The sequence below is a fragment of the Lynx rufus genome, unplaced genomic scaffold (assembly GCF_022079265.1).
Source record: "Lynx rufus isolate CCGP_SWC_20201006 ecotype Redwood Valley unplaced genomic scaffold, mLynRuf1.p SCAF_10, whole genome shotgun sequence".
In the NCBI taxonomy this organism is placed as follows: domain Eukaryota; kingdom Metazoa; phylum Chordata; class Mammalia; order Carnivora; family Felidae; genus Lynx; species Lynx rufus.
The window spans coordinates 71,918,195-71,943,612 of NW_025814824.1; the positions used below are offsets into that span (position 1 = coordinate 71,918,195).

At 40.1% G+C, this 25,418-nt stretch overlaps 1 protein-coding gene across 2 annotated transcripts in view; it reads right to left on the reverse strand.

Annotated features, from left to right (window-relative positions):
* The window catches only part of ECPAS (Ecm29 proteasome adaptor and scaffold), a 104,368-nt gene extending 78,950 nt beyond the window's left edge, over window positions 1–25,418 (reverse strand). The window contains exons 1-2 of one of the 2 annotated variants that reach the window (XM_047067675.1): window positions 25,349–25,418; window positions 853–983 (exon numbers count right to left, since the gene is read on the reverse strand). In XM_047067675.1, the coding sequence (XP_046923631.1) occupies window positions 853–983; window positions 25,349–25,388 (171 nt within the window). In that variant the 5' untranslated portion in view covers window positions 25,389–25,418. Of the gene's footprint in view, window positions 1–852; window positions 984–17,626; window positions 17,944–25,348 lie in introns of those variants that run through there. The other variant, XM_047067683.1, reaches the window with a different exon arrangement.

The window sequence follows — 25,418 nt, forward strand, 5'->3', positions numbered from 1 at the left end:
TCCTTCCTGCAAACATAACAGACATTCTTAAAGATACTCTTTCTCCAATGAACCCAAATTGGGTCTCAGAATCCCTCTTAGGGCAGACCTCCAAGAACCCATTGCCAATCAATCAGAGCGGCCCAAGGGATGAAACCCGATGACAGCTCAAAGACCTGAAGGTCTAGCATACATACACCAGAAGACTGAACTATTTTAAAAATGAAGGGGGCAAATGTTCCCTGTAGAACATTTAGGTTAAAAAAATCTTGAGGGGTGCCTAGCTGGCTCAGTCAGTACAGCATATGACTCTTGACCTCAGGATTGTAAGTTCAAGCCCCACACTGGGTGTGCAGATTACTTAAAAATTAAAATCTTAAAAAAAAAAAGAAAGAAAGAAAGAAAGAAAATCTTGCTATGATGGCTACCCAACTTTTGGTAACAATACTTTACAGAATCCTAAAACAGGAGCTACACAACAATATCTTGGTGTTTAAAGCAACTATTTTGCTTAATTTTAATGAAGGTTTTATTCACAGTTAGCCACTGATTAAAGAACAATTTTGGCCCATTCCCCCCTTTCATACTGGAATCAAGAGCATGGATTTTAGATCAAGCCCCCACATATTTTAGAATAATTATCTCAATCATTTCACTGCACTGATGCCAGTGTACAGGTGAAACTAAATGCAGCTGTGCTTAGCATACAAAAGCTATTTTAAATCACGTAAGCTGGTCCCAGACTTACTTTCCATCTTGAAAGGCCAGATTTGGATCATGAACCTAGATTTCAATAATGGGAACAGAAAACTCACTTCCTATATGTACCATTTACCCATCATGTAATTCCCACCACTGTCCCAACATGCATACCTTTTTACGTACTCCTTCTTGGGTGCTGGACAGCTTGAGCAAAACAGGAGGAAGGAATTTAGATATAATATTCTGTAACTGTTCATCTGTTTCAGCATGGCCAAGTCGTAAAAAGACCCGTTCAAGCTGATCTATAAGAAGAAAAAAAGAAGAACTTAACAAAACAAACACAACCAAAACTAAGTATTTTCATAGCTTAATCCTTTTTCTGTACTGGAGGATCCTTCAGTCATAATTAATCACAACTAGTAGGTAGATGACTCTGACCCAGCTGGGAAACACTAAAAAGGTTTACCAGCTAATTATACTTTCTTACAACTGTCCCCGGTCATTTAACCTCTAGAAGGAGGAAAAACAAAGCCAAGAATAACAAAAGTCTCTCCTATATACAAAGTTACTCCTTCTTTCTAAAGGATTTGTATACTGAAAAGAATACAAAATTTTTGAAGAAATGTTCTAGATTTAGCCAGCAGAGGGAAACAGGAGAACTTTAATCAGATACCAGGGATAATATATATTTGGTGAAACCATCTTACTGATGATGCAGTTTCTCCAAAGACAGCACCACTGCCCATTATTGTGTTGGCATTACCTAACCAGAATGTGAGAGACCATTTGCAACCATGAAAGTCACTGTGAGAGAAACACGTTAAAAAAAAAAAAATACCAAGGGGACGCTCTCAGAAAAACCCAGGCTGTGACAAAGTACTGAACAAGTAACCAGTACAGTACAAGGTGGAGGAGGAATAGTGACAGGGGAACCTACCAACTGCAAACGACTGGATATCTGATTTTAAGGAATTAACTGTTAATTTTTTAGGTAAAATAATGGGAATGTGGTTTATGTTTGTTTTTAAAGGTTCTTCTAAAAATTACCAGTGGTGATTAAGGGGACTTCTAGGGGGCTAGAAATGTCCTGCATCTCATTCCGGGTGATGGTTACAGAAATATATACATTGATAAAAATTCACCAAGCTCTACAATTTCATACTTTCTACTGTATTATACCTCAATTTAAAATTTTTATTTAAGAGAGTCCTTATTTTTTCAGAGATCAAGACTGAAACATCCAGATAAAATAACATAGTTGACAGGATTTACTTGAAATAACCAGGGGCATACTGGAAATTGGCTAAGAAAGAAATTTCAGATGTTCTCACCACACACACACACACACACACACACACACACACACACGTAACTACATGAGAAGATATGTTAATTCCAATAATCATTTCACATGTACATGTATATCAAATCATGTTGTATACCTTAATACAAAAATAAATAAATAAATAAAGCAACAGCCTCATTTTAGTACTCATAAAAAATAATAATTGGGGGCCGAGGGGTGAGGAAAATGAGGAGAAGCCATATAAATGAAACCAAGATTGTCCAAGATTGGCCACTAACTGATAACTGTACAAGCTGAATGATAGATACTAAGAATTTATATTTTTGCATATGTTTGAAATTTTCCATAATAATTTTTTTAAATACACACACACACACACACACACACACACACACACACACACACACAAAGAGAACCTAGAGGCAATGACACCCTGGCAGCAGCAAGCACACCTTGCACCCAAATCTTGGTTTTTAAACACCATTCTTCAAAAAAAGGAACCAGGCACTTTGAAAAAATGGCTAATTCCAGGGCTGGAGCAGTGAAAAAAAGCATGATGAACCTGAAGTATCTTGTAACATTAGGAAGAAAACGAGGCCTGGAACATATCAAAGGTCTACAGGAACCACCCCAAAAGAGTTCCAATATGGCCACGGCTGAATAATTTGAGAAACAAAATAAATAACACAGTATTGTATTAAACCCAAAGCATAAATTAAATGTACGTGAATCCATATGATATAAATGATTAAATGATTAAATTCACTGAGGAAAAGAAACATGACTTTCTTATAAAATAATTCCAAACAATTTATGTGTAGATACTTCCCCCTGCCGGAGGTACAGCTTAATTTCTGCCTCCACCCTCTTTGAGAGGGTAGACTAGATTTAGTGACTTGCTTCCAAAGAACAGAATAAGGAAAGAGGAAAATTACAGTGGAAACACTTGATAAATGTTACCTTAACCGAGTGATGAAAGTTAACAACATCAGTGATGTCACATGGATATCACAATCCCTGATATGATGTGACATGAAAGGCATTTCACCTCTGTGATGTTCTTTCAAAAACCCAAACTCTCCATCTAATTATCAGTAAAACAACAGAAAAACCCAGGTTGGAAAACCTTCTATAGGACACCTGGTCAGTACTGCACAAGACTTTCAAGATCATGAAAAACAAGGAAAGCCTAAGAAACTGTCACAGACCAGAGGAGACTGGGGAGACAGGACAACTAAACAGTGTGGTCCCTGGGTACGATCCTGGAACAGAAAGAGGACATTAATGGGGAAAAGTGGTGAAATCCAAGTAAGTCTCAAGTTTAGCTTTTAAAATGACTAACAAAGGAAGAAAAGAATAAGGAAGAAGGAAGCAAGGAAAAGCAGGCAGGATGACTGTGAAATATAAGCAGAGCAGATGATTCTATGCAGTGAAAGGAGTTCGTAGGAACAGGGAGCTCACTCCGCATATTTGTGCCAGTTACAGGAGGCTCTGCCTGGCACCTTACAGACCAGGGTCAGAAGAAACTGCCCGCAGAGTTTAGCTACAGAAACTGCGGAAAAACTGTTCTGTGGAAGAAGGCAGAAAGTTCAATTCTTCCTAACAAACTGACCTGGAGAATCTGGACCAAAGGCTTAAAAAACCAAGCGATATCTGGTCTCCTTCATTTTTCACATAACCATTTGGTTTCTTCCTATGTATTCCCAGTATAGTGCCTTAAACTTCTCTCTCTTCCTCACTAGAATAGAAAATGGAGCTTCCTAAATGCAATAAAATTATTTATGATGGCAACGTGGGAATGCCAAAAACAGCCCCAAACATCACGTGGGGTCCCTCCAAAACAGGCCAAGTGCACCTGAGGAAGAGTTAACAGCCTCCTACAGCCTTTGGGATCGGTGTTAACACCTGTATGTCATCTGTAGCTACACACCACACTTTAAATAAAAGGGAATTAATCATGTTCAAGCTTTATGAAAAGAAATGTAAATAAGTGCTGATATAATCAAGAACTAAATTTATCAACCTGTCAAAGTTAACAAAATAAAAAGTAAAGGTTTAGCAATAGTATGGTCCCTGAATCCTGTTTTTAGAGGCACAGAAAGAATGTGAACTCTGTGCCCTTACCCTCAACCCTGGAAACAACCTCAAGAAAGTAAATTAGGCCTGGGACCCAAAAAGTGTCTATTCAGAAACAAGAAGGATTGTAACCAAAAGTTCTGAAAATTCAAAAGGAATCCAAAACTTAAATTCATCTTTCACACAGACTCAGTTTTTAGTTGCAGGAAATGAGATCCTTCAGGTCACCGCAACAGTATCTGAGGTAAGACAAACACTACTTCCAAGTCAGAAGCAAGTTCCATCCTCTCCAGTTACATTACATATTGTACACAAACTCATCCAAATTGTTTTCACTTATGAAGAAATTAAAGAACTGCCATAACCTCAGATAATCACTGTTAAATGTGGAGAACAGCTTATGCACTAGTATTTCCTGTTCATACACTCGTGTTACTTTAACCTAAAAACTGGAATATGGCATACAGTATTTTACAGTTTGCCCTCTTTTTTTTCCTTTTGATTAACACAAATCCTTTACTAGAAACCTTTGGAGCAATATATGTCTCAGAACTTTTCAGATTTTAGAATGATATATAGTGACATAGTGTATATACTGTATTTCAAATAACCCTACCTATCCAGTGGGTTCTAGAGCAGTACCTACAACCAAATACATTCATATTCTGTAATAAAACACACACTCATACTCAGTGGGATAATCAAAGATTATAAGGAACCGTATATCCATTCAGGTCAGGTTTTAAATACCAAAGAACACTAAAATGTTTGGATATGTATAAAACTTTATCTTTCTGTAGCACTAAATAAAAATCTAATTGATAATGGCTACATGGCAACTATGTCTATAAATACAGTAATGTAATTAACTAGCACTCTATTTGTGCTATTACCAGCCTTATAGTACCACAAACAATACTCCAGAGAACATTCCTACCCATACATCTGTGCATTTGCACAGGTTTCGGTAAGCTAAAACATTAGCAACAGAACTGCTAAGTCAAAGGGTAGGAGTGTCGTCAGGTTTAACAGATTTTGGAAAAATACCCTGTGCTACTGACTAATGTATAGAAGTGTTGAATTGCGGGCGCCTGAGTGGCTCAGTTGGTTGACTGTCCGACTTCGGCTCAGGTCATGATCTCGCAGCCAGTGAGTTTGAGCCCCGCGTCGGGCTCTGTGCTGACAGCTCAGAGACTGGAGCCTGTTTAAGATTCTGTGTCTCCCTCTCTCTCTGACCCTCCTCCGTTCATACTCTGTCTCTCTCTCTGTCTCAAAAATAAATAAACATTAAAAAAATTTTTTTTAAAAAGAAGTGTTGAATTGCTATATTGTACACCTGAAATTAATATAACACTGTACATTAACTATACTTGAAATAAAATTTAAAACAATTTAAAAAGAAAATGTTGTGCTAATTTATACCACCAGCAACGTATGTAAGTTGCAATTTCCCTATGCTCACTCCTATACTGAGTAATCAACTTTACAAAGATTATAAGTAGTCAATCTTAGCTGTATATGGTAGATGAAAAAAGATCACTCTGTTGTCTTAATTCATACCTATTTTTATCACTAAAGGTAAAGTATCTTTTCAAATATTTATTGGTCTTTTGAAATATCTTCTTCAGCAAATTACTCATTATTCTTTTGAGTTGATGACTTGTAAAAGCTTTTATATATTGGGGAAAAAATCTCCTCCATTCTCCCACACATCATAAATACTTTTCTCCTAGTATGCCTGTGACTCTATAGCACTTGCTTTTCATATCTAGGTTCTTAAATATAAATTTACCTTTCCTTCCTTTTATGGCTTTGGAGCTTCTAGTCATACTTAGAAATGCCTTTTTTACTCCAAGATTATAAAAAATAGTATATTCTGCAGAAAAGTGTTAGCAGGCCTGAGACTGCTATCCTTAGAAATGCCTGCCTGCCAGGCTGGCCCTTGACTGAGCATTTGGAAATGGGTTTCAGGACAGTTCCCTCCATTCCTAGAACGGATAAGAGTGGCTCACTGTGCCTAAACCCTTCACACAAACAATATGATTTATGCCAAACACCTGCTTTCTTTCTTGAAATCTGGAATTTTGCTGGGGCGCCTGGGTGGCGCAGTCGGTTAAGCGTCCGACTTCAGCCAGGTCACGATCTCGCGGTCCGTGAGTTCGAGCCCCGCGTCAGGCTCTGGGCTGATGGCTCGGAGCCTGGAGCCTGTTTCCGATTCTGTGTCTCCCTCTCTCTCTGCCCCTCCCCCGTTCATGCTCTGTCTCTCTCTGTCCCAAAAATAAATAAACGTTGAAAAAAAAAATTAAAAAAAAAAAAAAGAAATCTGGAATTTTGGTACGTGTTAGGCAGAAGATGCCAACATGACCCAGCACTGATTAAAAGCTCTCGGCACTGAGGGGCGCCTAGATGCCTGTCAGTAGAACATACAACTCTGGATCTCGGGGTTGTGAGTTCGAGCCCCATGTGTAGCAAGGAGTTTATATAAAACAAAAATATATAAATACATTACATACACACATATATACATCAACAATAAATACAAACCCTCAGCACAGAGTCTCTAAAGAGCATCCCTGGTGGACAACATGTCACACATGTTGTCACAACTCATTGCTAGAGGGATTTAAGCACATCCTTTGGGGCTCCCCAGAAAAGGCTGTTGGAAGCCTGTACCTGGTTTCCTCTGGACTTTGCTCCATGCGCCTTTTCCCTTTGCTGATTTTGCTTTGTGTCCTTTCACTGTAATAAATCTTAAACATGAATACAAATATATGCTGAGTCCTGTGAATTCTCCTAACAAATCACTGAAGCTGGGGTGGCCTTGGAGACCTCTGACACATATATTTATCTATGTTTTCTTCCTGGCCTTATATTTTTGCTTTTTTCATTCAAGTCTTTAATCGAGCTTGAATTTTTGGGGGGCGGGGGGTAGCACATGGATGTAAGAAATCTAGTCTTTCTTTTTTTTGAAACCTAGTCTTTTTGTGTTTTTAAGGTTTTAGTTTTATGTTTGAAAGAGAGAAAGAGAACAGTCAGAGGAGGGGCAGAGAGAGCGGGGGACAGAGGATCCCAAGCGGGTTCTGTGCTGACAGCAGCAAGCCTGATGCGGAGCTCAGACTCAGGAACCGTGAGATCATGACCTGAGCCGAAGTTGGACGCTCAACCAACGGAGCCACCCAGGTGCCCCCTTTCTGTGGGTTTTTAAAATCTTTTTCAATGTAAATTAAACACTTACAAAAATGCACAAAATGTAAGTGTACAGTTTAATGAATTATTATAAACACCCATGAAACTATCACCCTGAAACCTGTACTACAAAGAAAGATTTCTACTGAATTCACAGCTGGAGAGGACTGAAAGACTAGCATAAAAAACAGTGGGTTTTAGGGACTCACCCAAGTTCACAGAGGTAATTAGCAGCAGCACAAGAACTAGAATGAGGTCTTCTGACCTTCAGTCGAAAAAACCTTGCCTACACTGTGCAACTGTCTGCAACAATAGTCCCATTTTCTAAAAGGACCTATGCTACATATACTACATCATACACAGGGAGCCCTGTTTAAGAGCATCACCAAAAGATCATGAGACTTTGTCTCATTCAAGTGGTAGTCAAGACAATATGGAACAATGTACAAATTCAAAGGTCAAAAAGTAACACGAGAAAGGGGCGCCCGAGTGGTTCAGTTGGTTGAGCAACCAACTCTTGATTTCAACTCAGGTCATAATCCTGAGGTCATGGGGTCAAGCTCCACGTCAGGCTCCATGCTCAGCAAGTGTGGAGCCTACTTAAGATTCTCTCTCCCTCTTTCCCTCCCCCACTCACACACGAGCCCTGTTTCTCTCTAAAAAAAAAAGAAAGCAAAAAAACAGTAGAGAAAGCTCATCTAAATTCTCTCCTCTTTCAAGGCCCAGTACCCTCCTATTTCCACTGTGAAGCACTAACTACTCTGGCTAGATCAGTCATGCACCCTTTCAAATATTTACTGAAACCTCAGTCTGTGTCAGAGCTTAGTGGCCATGGAAAAACAGAGTTAAGAAGGAAAAGGCAAGGATGTAGCACAGGATTACCACACTTGGATATGCTAGTTGCATGCTGAAAGAACATAATAGAAGGTCAGAGACAGATTGCTCAAGAAAACAGCATTTAGGGGCACCTGAGTGGCTCAGTCTGTTAAATGTCCAACTTTGGTTCAGGTCATGATCTCACGGTTCACAAGTTCAAGCCCCACATCAGGCTCTGCACCTACAGCGTGGAGCCTGCTTGGGATTCTCCGTCTCCCTCTCCCTCTGCCCATGTCCCTCTCGCTCACACTCTCTCAAAATAAATAAACCTTAAACAAAAAGATTTTTTAAAAGACAATAGCATTTAAGGATAAAGGAAAGAGAATCCAAAAAAGGAAATGATAGGCAGTATATAAAAATAAGGAGAAAACTGAGTATTGCATCTAAAGAACTAGGGAAAGAAAAAGCAAACTAGTCAATGAAAACTGGAAAAAAATTGTCTACCCATACAGAAAAGAAATAACCTAAAAATCCCTTGCAGGTAGATTAATGACACATGTACAAAGTAAGATCTTAAAGATTTTTAAGTTTTTAATGTTTGTTTATTTTTGTGAGAGAGTGACAGACAGAGCATGAGTGGGGGAGAGGCAGAGAGACAGGGAGACACAGAATCCGAAGCAAGCTCCAGGCTCTGAGCTGTCAGCACAGAGCCCTACTCGAGGCTCAAACTCCTGAACCATGAGCTCATGAGCCTGAACCAACGTCGGATACTTAACCGACCGGGCCACCCAGGTGCCCCAGGATTTTAAAGATTTTAAAATAAAACTGAGAAGGGAAAATTAAAACTCACACACAAAACATAAAAGACTAATCGGTTAAGATTTTAAAATATCAGAAAACACACCATAAAATAAAAAGATACATTATAAATAATGATGTTTTTAAATGAAAAGGACTTGAATACAGAATGAAACATGCAAATCAAGAAAAAGCAAATTAATCCAAAATTTTCAAATAAAAAAGGATATAAGCAAGCAATTCAGAGATGAGACCCATAGACTAAATAACACATATAAAGATGTTCAATTACACTTGTCAGAAGTATGCAAAATTAACACAGTAAGATACAGTATCGTATTTTTCACATCAGAAAACTTTGCAAATCTAACTACCAATCTAACTACCAATTGTTGGCAAAACCTGGAAACAAACCAAGAGATACTTGAGTTCACTGTTGATGGGGTGTACACCCATACAATCTCTGAAAACAAATTTCTAGCAATTCTACTCCAGGGTAACAAACCCTAAGGAAGTTCTGCTCAAAGTAAGCCAGCTGCAAACTGTCACCAGTCAGAAAAAAATAAGGAACACTCTTCCTTCATCCTATCTTACTAGGATAAGAAATGTTAAGTAAAATAACAATGATAGTTAATTTACATTCTTCCACAGTTCCCTATTTGCAAAAAATAATTCTCCCACCCTCAGACCATACTTTGTGTATCACCGCCCTGGAGAAAAACTCTCCGAGGGAAAGATAAGCACAAGAACACCAGAATTTTAAAGCTTAAAATGCACCTTAAAGAATATGGAAAAATGAAAATAAGAACATTTACTGGTGGGAATGCAAAATGGTTCAGTCACTTTGGAAGACAGTTTGGAGGCTCCTTATAAAAATAACAATCCAGGGCGCCTGGGTGACTCAATCGGTTAAAGGTCGACTTCAGCTCAAGTCCTGATCTCGTCGTCCATGAGTTCAAGACTTGCATCGAGCTCTGTGCTGACAGCTCAGAGCCTGGAGCTTGCTTCGGATTCTGTGTCTCCCTCTCTCTCTGCCCCTCCCCTCTTACACTCTGTCTCTGTCTTTGAAAAATGAATAAACCTTAAAAAAAAATTTTTTTAACTAACTTAACTAACTAACTAACTAACTAACTAACTAACTAACTAACTAACTAACAGTCCTGGGTGCCTGGTGGCTCAGTTGGTTAAGCATCTAACTCTTGATATCAGCTCAGGTCATAATCTAGAGGTTGTGAGATCGAGCCCAGTGTGAGGCTCCACACTTAACGATTCTCTCTCTGCCCCTCCCCCACGTGCATGCATGCATTCTCTCTCAAAATAAATAAATAAACAACAAAAACTAAACATAGTCTTACCATATGATCCAGCAATTGCACTCCTTGGTATTTACCCAAAGGAGCTGCAAACTTATGTCCATACAAAGACCTGGACAGGGATGTTTACAGCAGCTTTATTCATAACTGCTAACACTTAAAAGCTCTTCAGTAGGTGAGTAGCCCCAACCAAGATGTCCTTCAGTGGGTGAATGGACAAGTAAACTGGTACAAACAATATTTTTCAGTGCCAAAAAGAAATGGTATTAAAATCATGGCTATATGTCCAAACACAGAGAATACAGGACACCAAGAGTGAACTGGAATATAAACCATGGACTTCAAGTGATTACGTATCAATGTAGTTTATCCTTGGTTCAAAAATGCACCATGCTGGTGAGTGATGGTGATGGGGGAGGCTGTGTAATTTGCGTAATTGTGGGGGAGGGATGGGAGCCAAGGGCTTATGTGGGAAATCTCTGTGCTTTCTTCTCAGAGGAGGAGAAACCTAAACCTAAATCTGCTAAAAATAAAAATAAAAAAAAGTCTTTCTAAAAAAAACTTATTTTGAAAAAATAATTTCAAAAACACTGAAATTCTTCAATCCCAAAACAAAAAACAATTTCCAGCTTAGTTTATGTCTACTATTCCATTCACATAGGAAAAAATAAATATACTGATTTACTCTTCATTAAATAATTCTTTAATCCATATTATTCACCTGCCTTTCATTTCTCTATGTAAAGACAAAGAAAAGGGCCCTTCCTTCCTTCTACCCCCACCCAAAACAGAAATAACCAGTAAAGGTTCAAGGACTTCACTTCAATGCTATCCACCAGTAGCCACTGATATTTCTGAAAACGTGTTAATTTTTCCTGACAAATCTATCTACACAAATCACTCATTCTCTGGATTACGCCAAAAAATGCAACTTTGACTTCTGAGTTAAGGAAGAAAGGCAACTTTTCCATCGGATTAGAAAAGGTAAATACTGGTTTGTCACTTACATCATCAGTTAGAGAAAAAAAGTAAAAAAAAAAAAAAAAAAAAAAAACAGCAATACATCTGTTTCCTCAGATGTATCATCTTTTCATAACAACTTGAACGTCAAAACATTCCTTACAAAGTATGCAAAGCAAGCATATACCATCAAAAAGAATAGGAAAAGTTACTAAATTTAAGGTAATGGTTATCTCCATGTGGTGGAATTTCAGAGGATTCTTTTTTGGCTTAATTTTATGTCATTACTATCTTACTTCATGAGCATGAATTACTTGTATGAACCAGAAAGAGAAAACAGTTATTTCAGGGTAACAGGTTTAGGAATGTTTTTAAAGTTGCTTAAGTTTTCTATAAAGAACATTATTTTTTCTGAATGTGAAAGTAAATTTTAAATTATAAATCATAAATTGGGTTAGCGGAAGCTGTGACTGAAATGGAAATCTGAAAATACCTAGACCACTGCCTACTGCACCAAAAATCAATTAATACTCTACAGCTACAAGATATTTTGAGAAAGAGCTGTCAAGTTACCACAGAAATATACTAAACTATAATGGAATAATATCACAAGGAAATATCCTTCCTAATAGTATTTATTTTCTTCTGATTAATACATATATATCCGCACAGTCACAAAGCAGTTTCACATGGCCTTTTGAGCCTCAAAAAACACTGGGAGGTGGACAACTGTTGTCTGCATTTATAGTTAAAAAAACAGGCTCTGGATCTGATTTGCCAAAGGTCATCATCATCAATCTAATAAGACGAAGAATCGTAAGCTGAACCTCAAGAGATCTTTACCCTCCAAGAACACACTAGAATGCAGTACCTCCCTCTAAAATACCATTTAGTGAAGGGAGTATTAGTTCCAACTTACAAATGAAGAAACAGTCTAATATTTATTAAGAATGTTGATCGCAGCACCTGGGTCGCTCAGTCAGTTAAGTGTCCAACTCTTGATTTCGGATCAGGTCATGATCTCACAGTGAGTTCGAGCCCCACATCCAGCTCAAAGCTCAGCACAAAGTCTGCCTGGGATTCTCAAGTTCTCCCTTTCTCTCTCTGCCCACTCCCTCCCCCTCCCCCCCCCTTGCATGCACACGCTCTCTTTCTCTCTCTCAAAATAAACACATAAATTTTTTTTAAAATATTTTAAAATATTTACAAAAAAAAAAAAGAATGTTGATCAGAACTGTAGTAAGTGGCAGGGCTAGGGCTCAAACTCCAAGCCAGTCCAACTCCAAACACAATGCTCATGCCTGCATGTTAAATTGCAGCACTGATGAAGCAGAGAAAGTGGATGGAAATGATACAAAGGCTTACTAGACATGGGTCTGGCTCAATTCATACCTTCCACAGCAATTCAGAATTGGCACCAGAAAGTCAAGCCACTCTTGAGTGCTTGGACCTATGAGAATAAGCCAGTGGATATGGCATGGGCATCTTTAGCCTATCCTTTGGAACACAAAATCAGAAGTCTGGTCTGAAGAAAGAATGGTCACAGAGGCACAGACAGCAGCTGGAAGAAGTGGATGATTTTTAGTTCTTGAAGGCTCCTCTTACTTCCATAAAACTCCCTGATTCCTTATAGTAAGAACCCTGTTTTTGCTTAAGCCAGCTTACAACTGGGTCCAAATACAAATGGAAGGTCTTTGCCAAAGGGGCAATGGGGGATAAGGAAGAAGTACTTCCTTCATAAAAGCACATTAAAAAAATTAGCAGCTAGCACAAGCCTAGTGTGAATAATTAGATCAGAGAGGGAGTCCTTTCTAAGAGTGGGCCAATCTAGCCCCAAAAGAACCTTCTCAACCATGTACCCCATTACTCCCCAACAGCCACCCAAATTGCAATCGTTTAAGTGCGCCATGTTTTCCTGCCCAATTATTTGGTCAACCAAGTCCCCCAATCAGGAATACTCTCCCAACCTCTCCTATCTCTCCATCTCCACACAGCCAAATCCTCCCATTCAAGGTCCAGCTCAAATATTCCATGCTCCACAACTTGTACGTACCATTTGGGCCCTACAAACTCTCACAGACCTCTTCTACATCTCTCCTGGCACTCACTGTCTTTTGCTATACATTATGTAACTGCCCAATCTTCTCTTCCCTAAACCAAAGCAGTTCTTCTAGGTGTGATTTCAATCTGATTCCACCTGACTACCCACTCATACACTCTGTCCTTCTATAGAACTCCTCAGGTTGAGAAACTGTGACCTAACTTTCTTGGTGTACCGGCACTTAATTCAGGCCCTTGCAGAGAGTAATTGCTCAAATACCTGTTGAATGCATGAAATATTAATTCCTCATGCATTAAAAAAGTCATTTAGAAGTTTATACATTTAATGTCTAGCAAGAGAAAGGAGAGGATTGGCAGCAATTTATAGCATCTGACATCAGAATTTCCGGAAAAGGGGACTATATGTATTTTAATACGACAAGTGCTTAAGGTTACCAAAAAAAAAAAAAAAAAAAAAAAAAGAAAAAAAAGAAAGGTGGGGTAAATTCCAGAAGGTCTGATTGTGTGGCAGCACTGGTCTGCTCCAAATCAGGAATGATGTAGTAGTTACTACAGAGAGGAGAGGAAAAGAGAAAAAGATGGAGAGGGAGGAAGGACCAGTGAAAGAACAGGAAGTCCAGCACTCTACAGCAAGGCCTTTCCTCATGACTCACATCTTCTAGAGTTAACTTAAATTACTGAAATGCTTGCGAAAGTGGATTGTGTGGTGTGTGTGTGTGTGTGTGTGTGTGTGTGTGTGTGTACGTGTGCACACACATGCGTGTATATAAACCAGTGAAAACAGGTAGTTTTCACGTCCAAGCTTACATGAGTGGAACCAAAATAATCATTTTCAGAAATGGGACCCTAACAGCTAAGAAAAGCGTAAGTATAGGACATGTACAAAAATAGGATGTGATGGGGCAGGGGGATGCGGTAGTGAAGGAAGGATGACCACCTCTGGACTTTGACGACTTCTGCAGTTAGGAGTCTGAGACTAAAACTACGATGAGGACAGGGAAATACAAATCAAAACCACACTCAGATATCACCTCACGCCAGTCAGAGTGGCCAAAATGAACAAATCAGGAAACTATAGATGCTGGAGAGGATGTGGAGAAACGGGAACCCTCTTGCACTGTTGGTGGGAATGCAAATTGGTGCAGCCACTCTGGAAAACAGTGTGGAGGTTCCTCAAAACATTAAAAATAGACCTACCCTATGACCCAGCAATAGCACTGCTAGGAATTTACCCAAGGGATACAGGAGTACTGATGCATAGGGACACTTGTACCCCAATGTTTATAGCAACACTCTCAACAATAGCCAAATTATGGAAAGAGCCTAAATGTCCATCAACTGATGAATGGATAAAGAAATTGTGGTTTGGGGCGCCTGGGTGGCTCAGTGGGTTAAGCGGCCGACTTCAGCTCAGGTCATGATCTCACAGTCCGTGAGTTCAAGCCCCACATCGGGCTCTGTGCTGACAGCTCAGAGCCTGGAGCCTGTTTCAGATTCTGTGTCTCCCTCTCTCTGACCCTCCCTTGTTCATGCTCTGTCTCTCCCTGTCTCAAAAATAAATAAAATGTTAAAAACAATTAAAAAAAAAAAAAGAAATTGTGGTTTATATACACAATGGAGTACTACGTGGCAATGAGAAAGAATGAAATATGGCCCTTTGTAGCAACGTGGATGGAACTGGAGAGTGTGATGCTAAGTGAAATAAGCCATACAGAGAAAGACAGATACCATATGTTTTCACTCTTATGTGGATCCTGAGAAACTTAACAGAAACCCATGGGGGAGGGGAAGGGGGAAAAAAAAAAGGAGGTTAGAGTGGGAGAGAGTCAAAGCATAAGAGACTCTTAAAAACTGAGAACAAACTGAGGGTTGATGGGGGGTGGGAGGGAGAGGAGGGTGGGTGATGGGTATTGAGGAGGGCACCTTTTGGGATGAGCACTGGGTGTTGTATGGAAACCAATTTGACAATAAACTTCATATATTGAAAAAAATAAAAAAATAAAAAATAAAAAAATAAAACTATGATGCGGAAGGAAAGCCTAACTGCCATCTAGATTTTATATGTAATAATCTTTTCAGGTAGATCAATCCTGTGAAGTATAAATCTAACCAAATACTAACTGATAAAGTCCACATCATCTATTAGTTTCTATATGCCATTTTGATTCACTAAATGCCACTCTAATACTTGACCAAATCCAAATGAGGCCAGCAAGAAGTAATGCTTTCAATTTTGATCTCTACTCCTAGGTTTTTAAAAATATGTTTGCCCTCATTCTCTACCTTTAAAAAAACATATTAAATGCAAACGTACTTAAAAGGAGAATGTCAGGGAGCACCTGGGTGACTCAGTCCGTTAAGTGTCCGACTCTTGATTTGGGCTCAGGTCATGCTCTCATGGTTGGTGAGTCCAAGTTCCATGTTGGGCAATGCGGAGCCTGCTTGGGATTCCTCTCTGTCACTCTCTCTGCCCCTCCCCGCCTCAAAATAAATAAATAAACTTAAAAATTTTTTAAATTAAAAGGAGAACGTCAGGAAGTCCAGTAGTAAACACCAATAAAGGTCGGGTGGTGGGGAGAGGACCCATTCCATCATGGCTGCTGCAAGAGTTGCCTCCTTCCAGCCAGGGCAGCCCCAAAGGGTGACAGATGTAAATCTCTGCAAGCAACAAGGTTCAGAGCAAAAGGTTCCTGCTGACACAGTCCCTGCTGGTACCCCTTACCCCCAAACTAAGGCAATCAGACAGATCATCTTCCTGTCCCCTAGCCCACCAGTCTTACCCCCCAGGGCCCAGGCAGATAGTGCAATATTGAAAGCCTTGCACCAGGATGCACTATGGACTACATTCTGAGCAGGAAAGGGAAAAGGAGTCTTCCTTCTCCTGCCACTTCAGAAGTCCTAGCCACCTGCATATGACGTCAGGCTACTTTAACCCAGCATAGCCCAAAGCAAGGCTACCCCCTCTTGCTCTCACATACACATTCTACTACCCCCTCCACACACACACACACACACACACACACACAGAGGGAGGGAAGGAAGAAGTGACTAGGTTAGCTTGGCAGGGTTGGGTCAAGCGATGAGACAGAAGCCCTCATCTATTACCTAGATTTAATGAATAAGTGTCAGATTCTAGATGCACTAAGTCCCACAACCACTCCCACCTCCCAAGGAAGTCCTTTCCCCCAGAAACAGCAGCTGGCAGGTGTCCACTTAGAAATCAGTGTTAGTAAACTGATGAACAGAAAGATTAGTTCAGCTTATGAAAGCCAGCTTAGAGGAGACAATATACTATGCAAGAGGTCAAACTACATAAAAGTCAAATATGTGACAGTGAAGATCCACCCAAAGCAGCTAATTACTTAGGATAATGCTCATTTGGATGTGTAAACACTAGAATATTCCTTATTTAAGTCACTATTTAAATTCCAGCATTTGTGGTATACTGCTTGCCTTCAGTAGATCATTAATTTCATTAACACATCTGTCACGGGCCCAAAAACACTGACAGAGAAAGAATCTAGAAGCAAATGAACAATGTCCCCATTTCTCTTCTACAATTCCTCCAACCTCCCAATTTTCCATTTCTCTAAAATGGAACGAAGATAGCAAAAATAAACCAAAGTTTACTCTGAAGTTGAACTTTGATTTATAAAATATTCCATTCATTCTATCCCTCAAAATTCCACCTAAATGAATTCAGGCATCATACACATCATCAGCAATATACATACTGAAAAACAGAATGCACTGGGGGAAGGGGAATGCAATAGAAGACAGCAACAAAATGAACTTTGAGTTGAAGCCACAAAATCCCAGGTACTCACTGGATATTGAGCTCATGAGATCAGAGAGTTGCAATGTGAACATATAGAGTTTCAATCAAAGGACTATCCAATATCATCCAAGAAGGACACTGACACCATACGTGTTCAGCCTCAGAATGAAGTAGAATTAAGTGGCTTTTCTATCACAGTAGATGTCAAAAAGGCAGAATTAGGAATATCCAATTACTATCATGATGCCATTTTTAACGCCTTTTTTTTTTTTTTACAAATAAAACAATTAACTCCAGGATAATATTCCTGCAGCGTGTAAAATCATCTTTTGTGGCTGTGGCAGACAATACCCCTTGTAAACGAACACTCATATAGATTTTTCCTTGTGCACACAGCTAAGCAATGTCTTCAAGTTTTATCTTTTTTCTCTCTCTTGCTGATTTTTTAAATTTATGTTTGTGCAATGACAGAGAATAGAGGCTTCAGGAATATATAAACTAACATGAACTTCACCAACTCTCTTAAGATAGCTAGAAAAGGAGAAAAACCCATGAAGATCTTGGCAGGAAAATGCTACTTGATAACCTATGCATTTTTAAATGCTACTACAAAAAAATGCACACATCCTAAGGAACTAAGGAACTACTAACCTCTACAATCAATGTGATACATGGTTTATCCAGTCTTGACAAAAATCCTCTGGATCACCAGTGGTACGTTCATCCACTCGTACACATGCAATTGTATAAAGAATCTATTATTTAGAACACCAGGAAAGAAAACAATTAAAAGATTTATACTCACAGCTACCATTAAGAAAACAAAAAAGCACTTTTCATTTCTATGCTAAGATCTAATTTGATGCCCTGCTTTGTAAATTCAAAATGAGGAGGAAAAAAATTACAGTGATTATCAAATTGGAGAAGGAGTAAGGAATATGTCCACAAACAAAATTTATTGTATAGAAGTAATAGGCGAATACTTAAAAAAAATACACTGGTAATTATTCACAGAAGACTAAAAAAACTGGAATACCAATACAACATTTATTTTATCATATATGTATATGTGTACATATACATATAAATCATCAGCATACAAAGCCTTACATTAAAATTAGAAGAAAGTGTAATTATATAACATTTTTACAAGATTAGTATTAGTAGGTACACATTATTAGTACATTGCAACTGAGGATGTAAGTGGTTAATATTCATAACCCTGGGAACCTCTGCCCTCTCTCAGAACTCCTGATCCCCTTCCCTGGTTCTTCTTTGTCTTCTTCTCACCCCTACATATAGCACCAGACAGCTGTCCTCAGGACAATGTGTCCATTCCCATGACTCTACCATCACCCCCACACTCTACCAAGCTTCAGAACCTAAGTTCCTATACACAGGAATCCACATGCCTAGCACTATGCCCAGTTCTTAACATGTATTATCTCTTCCCCCTCTTATAACAACTCTGTGAAATAGATTTTGTTATTAACCCATTTTACAGATGAGAAAACCAAAGCCCAGAAGTTAGGTCCTCTGTTCAAAGACATTAATCGAATGCAGGAGAGCCAGGATTCAAAACCATCTCTGACTCCAACACCAGATGTTTTTGTTACTGTTGAAAACTGTCTCCCCAAACAACATAACATGGGCGCCCCAGTAACTCAACTTACTCACTCAACAAATACTCTGTTGAACACAAACCTGCTCTCTTTTCTCCACTTCCACCTCCCTACATCTGTCTAAATACTACAATCTCCACTCCACTGCAATCTCTCCAGTAGATTCTTAGAATCATCTCTAACTCCTCCCTCTCTTAAATAATGCTCATCTACTTGGCCAATAATTTTTGCCTACGTTAGGGATTGTAGGATATATCACCTTCTTGCCAAATCCACTTTCACTCTCCCACTTCAGACCCTATGTTTCCTTCACTTGGCCACGGTGATACCCTCCTAATTAGTCTTGCGCTCTTGGTCTCTGGATTCTTACAATCAATGTTACGCCACTGCCACCTGTTATCCTTATAAAACAGATCTACTCATGTTACACTCCAGCTTAAAAGCCTTTGATGGTCCTCTTCTGTCTACAGAACAAAGTCCAAACTAGTTATGTTGGCATTCCCACACAAGCTGGTCCCAACCTATCTTCCCAGCTCCATCTCCTACTGCACCCCCCCCGAATAATAATAATAATTTATATATAGCTTAATTGTTTAGACAGTGCATTTTCACATACGTTAATCATAACAACACTATGAGTATTTCTTATTATCCCAATTTTATGAGAAGGAAACTGAGACCTAGAAAGGTAAAATTATTTGTCCAAGATCCCAAATTGTAAGAAGAACATAAAAGGTAAAAAGGGCCAAGTATCAAACTACAAATTTTATCTCCTTTCCCAGCACCTCACACAGCCATAGCACGCCTACTCCAGTACATCAGACTCACTCACACTTTCTCTGAAAATGCACAACATTTTCTAACCTCTGTGTCTTAGCTTAATCTATTTTTCTCTTAACTTGGAATGCTATTCTCACTTGAAATTTCCAAAGAACCGTGTTAGGCATTTTTCATATTATGCCTCATATGAGTTACTTATATTCATATATAAACCTGTTTCTACACTGAATTATAAGCCCTATGAGGACAAGACCAGAAGTTGGTCAATTTTTAAAGTCTTATTTAACTGGAAAATGTGTGGGGAAAACAAGCCACATAAGATGACAAGCATCAAGGCAGAGACTGGCCAGGCCTGAAACCAGAGACCAGAAACTTGGATCAGACCATCTGAGCACCCTGGAAGTGCCTACAATTTTAACATCTATCTTCTGAACAAGTTCGAATGTCCCAGTGCCAACTATTCTCACTGACACTGGCCTCTATTAAATATTAGTTTATTGAAAGCTTAATTCAAAACAGAATGGGGTGAAAATTAAGAATTAGAAGTTGATAAAAAATAGAAATATCATTATTTTCACTTTAACTTTTCATATGTGACTAAGTAACCAAAATTTAAACCATACAGGTTTGATTTACAAAGATAAGCTCAGCTGCATGGATGGCTGTCTCTAGGGCTATTTCAGTATGACCACAGAATCACGTTCACCTACACAGACAGCTTCCCACATCTCATCCTCTAAAAGCCACTAGGATTCCTGGCACTGGCAGAGCCTCTCTCAGAAGGTATCTGACATGTTGATTATCTGGCCAACTTTTGCAAGTGAAGTGCCCCATGGTTATGTCAAATGGTCAAATTGAATAGTGTCAGTGTGCCTTAAGATTACAGGCCATTACTCCTTGAGTTGTCTTTATCCCAATGAAGATCAGATTCTAAGGATGCCCTATAATTATGAAGCCCAGAATATGAAACCCCTCAACTGCTGACCAGGTGAAAAGTCACAAATGCTTCCTTCCTTCTATCAGAAGTCTCCCTATCCACTCCTGCGATATAACTACAATGTCAACTTTTCCATGAACTGACAGAGGATATTAGAAGAAAAACTAGCCCACATGCTCTGCACTGAATTTCATTTCACTCCAAACAGTTATAGCACCCTGAATATAAAGAAAAAAATTACAGACTATGATCTCAAGTAATTTACAATCTAGATTTCAGAACTCTCTTTAACAATCAGAACTAACTGTTCTCCGTGGTTGCATCTCACCTAAAAATCTACTATTTCTATTCAATAAACATCAGAATACTACCACATTTTATACACTACAGCAGATTTCTTCCAGAGGCTATTAAGATGTGGGGGAGGGGGGGGACATGTTGCTCTTGTTATAAACTGTATATTCTCCCTTCCAGAGATGGTAATACAGCAGTCAGTCGGAATTAACATATAAACAGGAATCAGAGAATCTGAATTGAAGTCCTAACTCTGTAACATGAAGGAAGTTCCACCACTGAGACAATAATAGGACTAAACTCACAGGGTTGCTGCAAGGATTCATTTAATATGTACAAAGTGACTAGAACACATGGTAAGCTTTTGGTAAACATTAAGCTTTACAATCACCTGACTCATAGTGACAATTACATGATATTTGTGAAAGGATAACAGATTCTAAGATATCCCAGCCCAAGACTGTCCTGCTTACCTTTCATGTGTCAATGATACTCATCAACCAATCAATCAATAAAAATGAAATAAAAGAGAAACCTAACAGTTCTGCTTCTCAGGAGCTCCTGCAAAGTGCGGTGGCAGATACAACTGAAAGCACCTGTAGATTTAATTTAAATTTATGGCACGCATGTCACCTCAAATACAAAAACAGAAAATACTGATTTGAAATCTATAGAAACCCACTGTTACCAACCATACATCTCTAAATAGCAGACATAGGAACCACAGATAGCATTATTTTAGCATTATCTATATTACGTAAGCATACATTTTGGTCCTTAACATAGTTGTTTACAGTTATTCTTCCTTCTTCTCAGCAGTATTATAATTCCACTCGTGGACTGTGGTGTTTCTTTTGCACCCCACAGCAACGCTAAACAGTAGTCAAATAATTGTAATAGTAACATCCAGCTAAGATTTTTAGCAGCCCATCTGACTAGATCTTTTTGTCCACATGAACACTCTATGGTGCACAGAGGTAATACAGCCTAAAGCCTGGTTGAGTGCACACTGGAGTCTGAGACACCTGGGATTCAATTCCAACTCATTTGCTGCAGGACCTGGGGAACCTAAAAAGTCTGTTTTCCGGGGGCGCCTGGGTGGCGCTGTCGGTTGGGCGTCCGACTTCAGCCAGGTCACGATCTCGCGGTCCGTGAGTTCGAGCCCCACGTCAGGCTCTGGGCTGATGGCTCGGAGCCTGGAGCCTGTTTCCGATTCTGTGTCTCCCTCTCTCTCTGCCCCTCCCCCGTTCATGCTCTGTCTCTCTCTGTCCCCAAAATAAATAAACGTTGAAAAAAAATTTTTAAAAAAAAAAAAAAAAGTCTGTTTTCCATTACATAAAACAGCAATAATTTTGCCTACCCCTTAGGATTACTTTGACAAATAAAAGAATATACATAAAGCACTTAATGCTAGTCCTGAAATACTGAATGGGAAGTTTACAAATAGCTCCAATTTACTCTGAAATGCATCTAAAAAGGATGGATTGAGTACTTAATGCCACTCAACTGTATAAAGATGATTAAGTTTTGTTATGTGTATTTTACCATAATTTTTTAATAAAAAATAAAATAATTGGGGCGCCTGGGTGGCGCAGTCGGTTAAGCGTCTGACTTCAGCCAGGTCACGATCTCGCGGTCCGTGAGTTCGAGCCCCGCGTTGGGCTCTGGGCTGATGGCTCAGAGCCTGGAGCCTGTTTCCAATTCTGTGTCTCCCTCTCTCTCTGCCCCTCCCCCGTTCATGCTCTGTCTCTCTCTGTCCCAAAAATAAATAAACGTTGAAAAAAAAATTTTTTTTAAATAAATAAATAAATAAATAAAATAAAATAATTAAAGTGAAATTGTAAAGGTGGATTGAAAGATGGACAGATACATGATAAAGCTAATAAAATATCAAATGCAGAACCCAGGTAGTGAATATATAAATGCTTATTTTCAACTTTTCTGTATTTTTGAAGATTTTTACAATAAAATATTAGGGGGAAAAATAATGCAGACATCCAATAGTTCACTTTTATTTTCATCTACTACTGAAAAATAATAACCAGCAAATATTCAGATTCTTGGCTCCTTTTTAAAAAATCTTATAAAGCATCTTTCCATCAGCCATCTCTTTTATTATAGCCATTCTAAAACTAAAAGTGGCTTATTTGAAACTTCTTAGCCACTTACCTATGTATTTAATTTCAAGTTGAATTATTCTAAGGTACCACCTGCCAAGCATTTAATCTCTTCTGAAGTACAGAAACCAAGTCAACAGACATTTGTGGTTGATGATTGATGATGTGACCAAACAAAAAAATGGAAAAGCAAGGACTGGAATTATTTGCTCCTAACTTTTCCAGTAGCTGCTAAAACCATAAGTTCCTTAACCAGAAGGACTACTAGCACCTTAACAGGTACCTACTATACAGAAGCACAGTGCATCTACACATGTACATCAGCCATAGAGAATGATACCCAATTCTTCTTCTAGTTGTGTCCTCCATTCCAAATGGTAATTCAGATTTTAAGTGTTTAGTGGTACATCAGGAACCCAGATACCATGCAGTATAACAATTTAAACAGACCACCTCACACCCATTGCAATGGCTACTTTCAAAAATACAGAAGAAAATAACAAGCGTTGGTGAGGATGTGGAAGAACTGGAACCCTTGCGCACTGTTGGTAGGAACGTAAAATGATACAACCACAGTGGAAAACAGTATGGTGGTCCCTCAAAGACTTAAAAATTGAATTACCATAGGATCAAACAATCCCACCTCTGCATATAATACCCAAAAGAATTGGAAGCATAATCTCAAAGAAATACTTGTACACCCATGTTCATAGCAGCATTATTCACAACAGATAAGATGTACAAGCAACCCCAGTGTCCAACAACAGATGAATGGACGAGAGAATGTGATATATGTACACAATGGAGTATCATTCAACTTAAAAATGAAGAAAATACTGTCACATACTACAACATGGATGAACTTTGAGAACATTATGCCAAGTGAAATAAGGCAGTCACAGAAAGACAAACCATGTATGATTCCACTTATATGAGATACCTAGAGAGGTCAAAATCACAGAGACAGTCAGCAGGATGGTGGTTGCCAGGGGCTGGAGGAAGGTGGGGTGGGATAGGGAGTTAAGGTTCCGTGGGTACAGAGTTTCAGTAATGCAAGTTGAGAAGAATTCTGGAAATGGACGGTGGTGATGGCTGCACAATATGAATGTATTTAACACCACTGAACTGCACGCTTAAAAGTGGTTATGATGGTAAACTTTATGTTATGTGTATTTTACCACAATAACAACAACAACAACAACAACAAAAATGGAAGAAAAAAATCAGGGACCTGATCTCCCCAGGAGGCCTGGAAGGGTGCTCCAGCTTGGAATTGACAGAGGAACAATCAACTCTGGCTCTCAAACCATGTCTATCTCTGAACACACCAGGAGACCTTGTCCACTCAGACTCTCCATCACGCCCAGGGTCACACCAACTGTGTATTTCAACTTCAAAATGAACAAACATTACTCCGCCTACACCAGTTTTATGTCAAAGCAGCAACTTAATCTCTCTAAACCTGCCTCCTCCTTAAAACAAGGATAATTCCTACCTACCTACTTCACAAGGTTGTTATGAGGGCAAGAGTGAGATCACGTACATATAAAAGTAGCTTCAAACTGCCAAGCACCAAAGAAACAGAAATTATTATGTTTATAACTACTTTCGGATGGAAATTCCGAAGGGACTGTAACAACAAAAACTTCACAAGGCTTGCGACACCTCGCCCATGGTACATTCCATTTAAAACTCACATCATCCCTAAGTAACACCGTTCTTGTTTTTGTCATGAACTGAAGGGCAGCGCTGAGGAAACAAACAAACGCTCAACGTAAGCATTTCATCTACCCACCCCCAAACGCAATCAGAAATCATCTTACATGTTCTAGGAAAATTCAATTTTTATGACCCCAGCGTGGGCCTGCGGCGCCTTGGAACTACACTTCCCACAAAGCATCGAGGTGAACCCGGGCGGCGGGCGGGGCGGCCTGGGATTCAGGGTGGCCACAGCTCTCCCCGAACCTAGATCGCCGGCCCCTGAAAAATTGCACCGTTTACAGTCGAGCGTGCGCTGGCTCTCCTTTCTGAAACCGCTGTCACCCCGCTGTTCCTCCTGCGTCTAGCACGGCGACCCTCTCTCCGCCCTCCCGTCCTTCCTGCTCCACCTGAGGGTCACCGCCTATTCTTGACCTTTCCGCTGATTTCTAAGGTGTCACAGAAAGGCACCTTCTTCCCTTCCTCCCCGCCAAATCTACATTTCTAGAACTCCCCAAACAGTTGGGACTCGGGGCCACGGCGGGGTCAGACGGGACGGGCCGACACTGCCCGCCACCCTGGGCCCCAGCCGGTCCGCCCGCCCGAGCGTCGCGAGCAGGGGGCTGGGCTGCCCCCACCCCCGGGCCGGGGCGGATCGCGGGCAGAGGTGGCTCCGCCCGGGGCTCCGGTTTCAATTTCGCAACGTGACGGTGCAAACCTGAGGCCTACAAGCGCCGGCGGCCGGCGCCCCGCCCGCCCGCCAGGCCCGAGCGCCCCAGCCCCCCGCGGCCGCCGCCCGCCCACCCAACCCGGCACCCGGCGGGAGGCAGCGCGCCCCGGCCTGCCCGCCCGGCCCCGGCCGCCGCCCCCGGCCCTGCGCAGCGCCGGCTCCGACTCGCGGCCGCGGGCTCGCGGTGGCACTTACTCAGCTCGTCCTGGGAGGCGGAGGCGGCGGCCGCAGCCATGTTGCGCCAGGGAGGGAGGGAGGGGCCGGA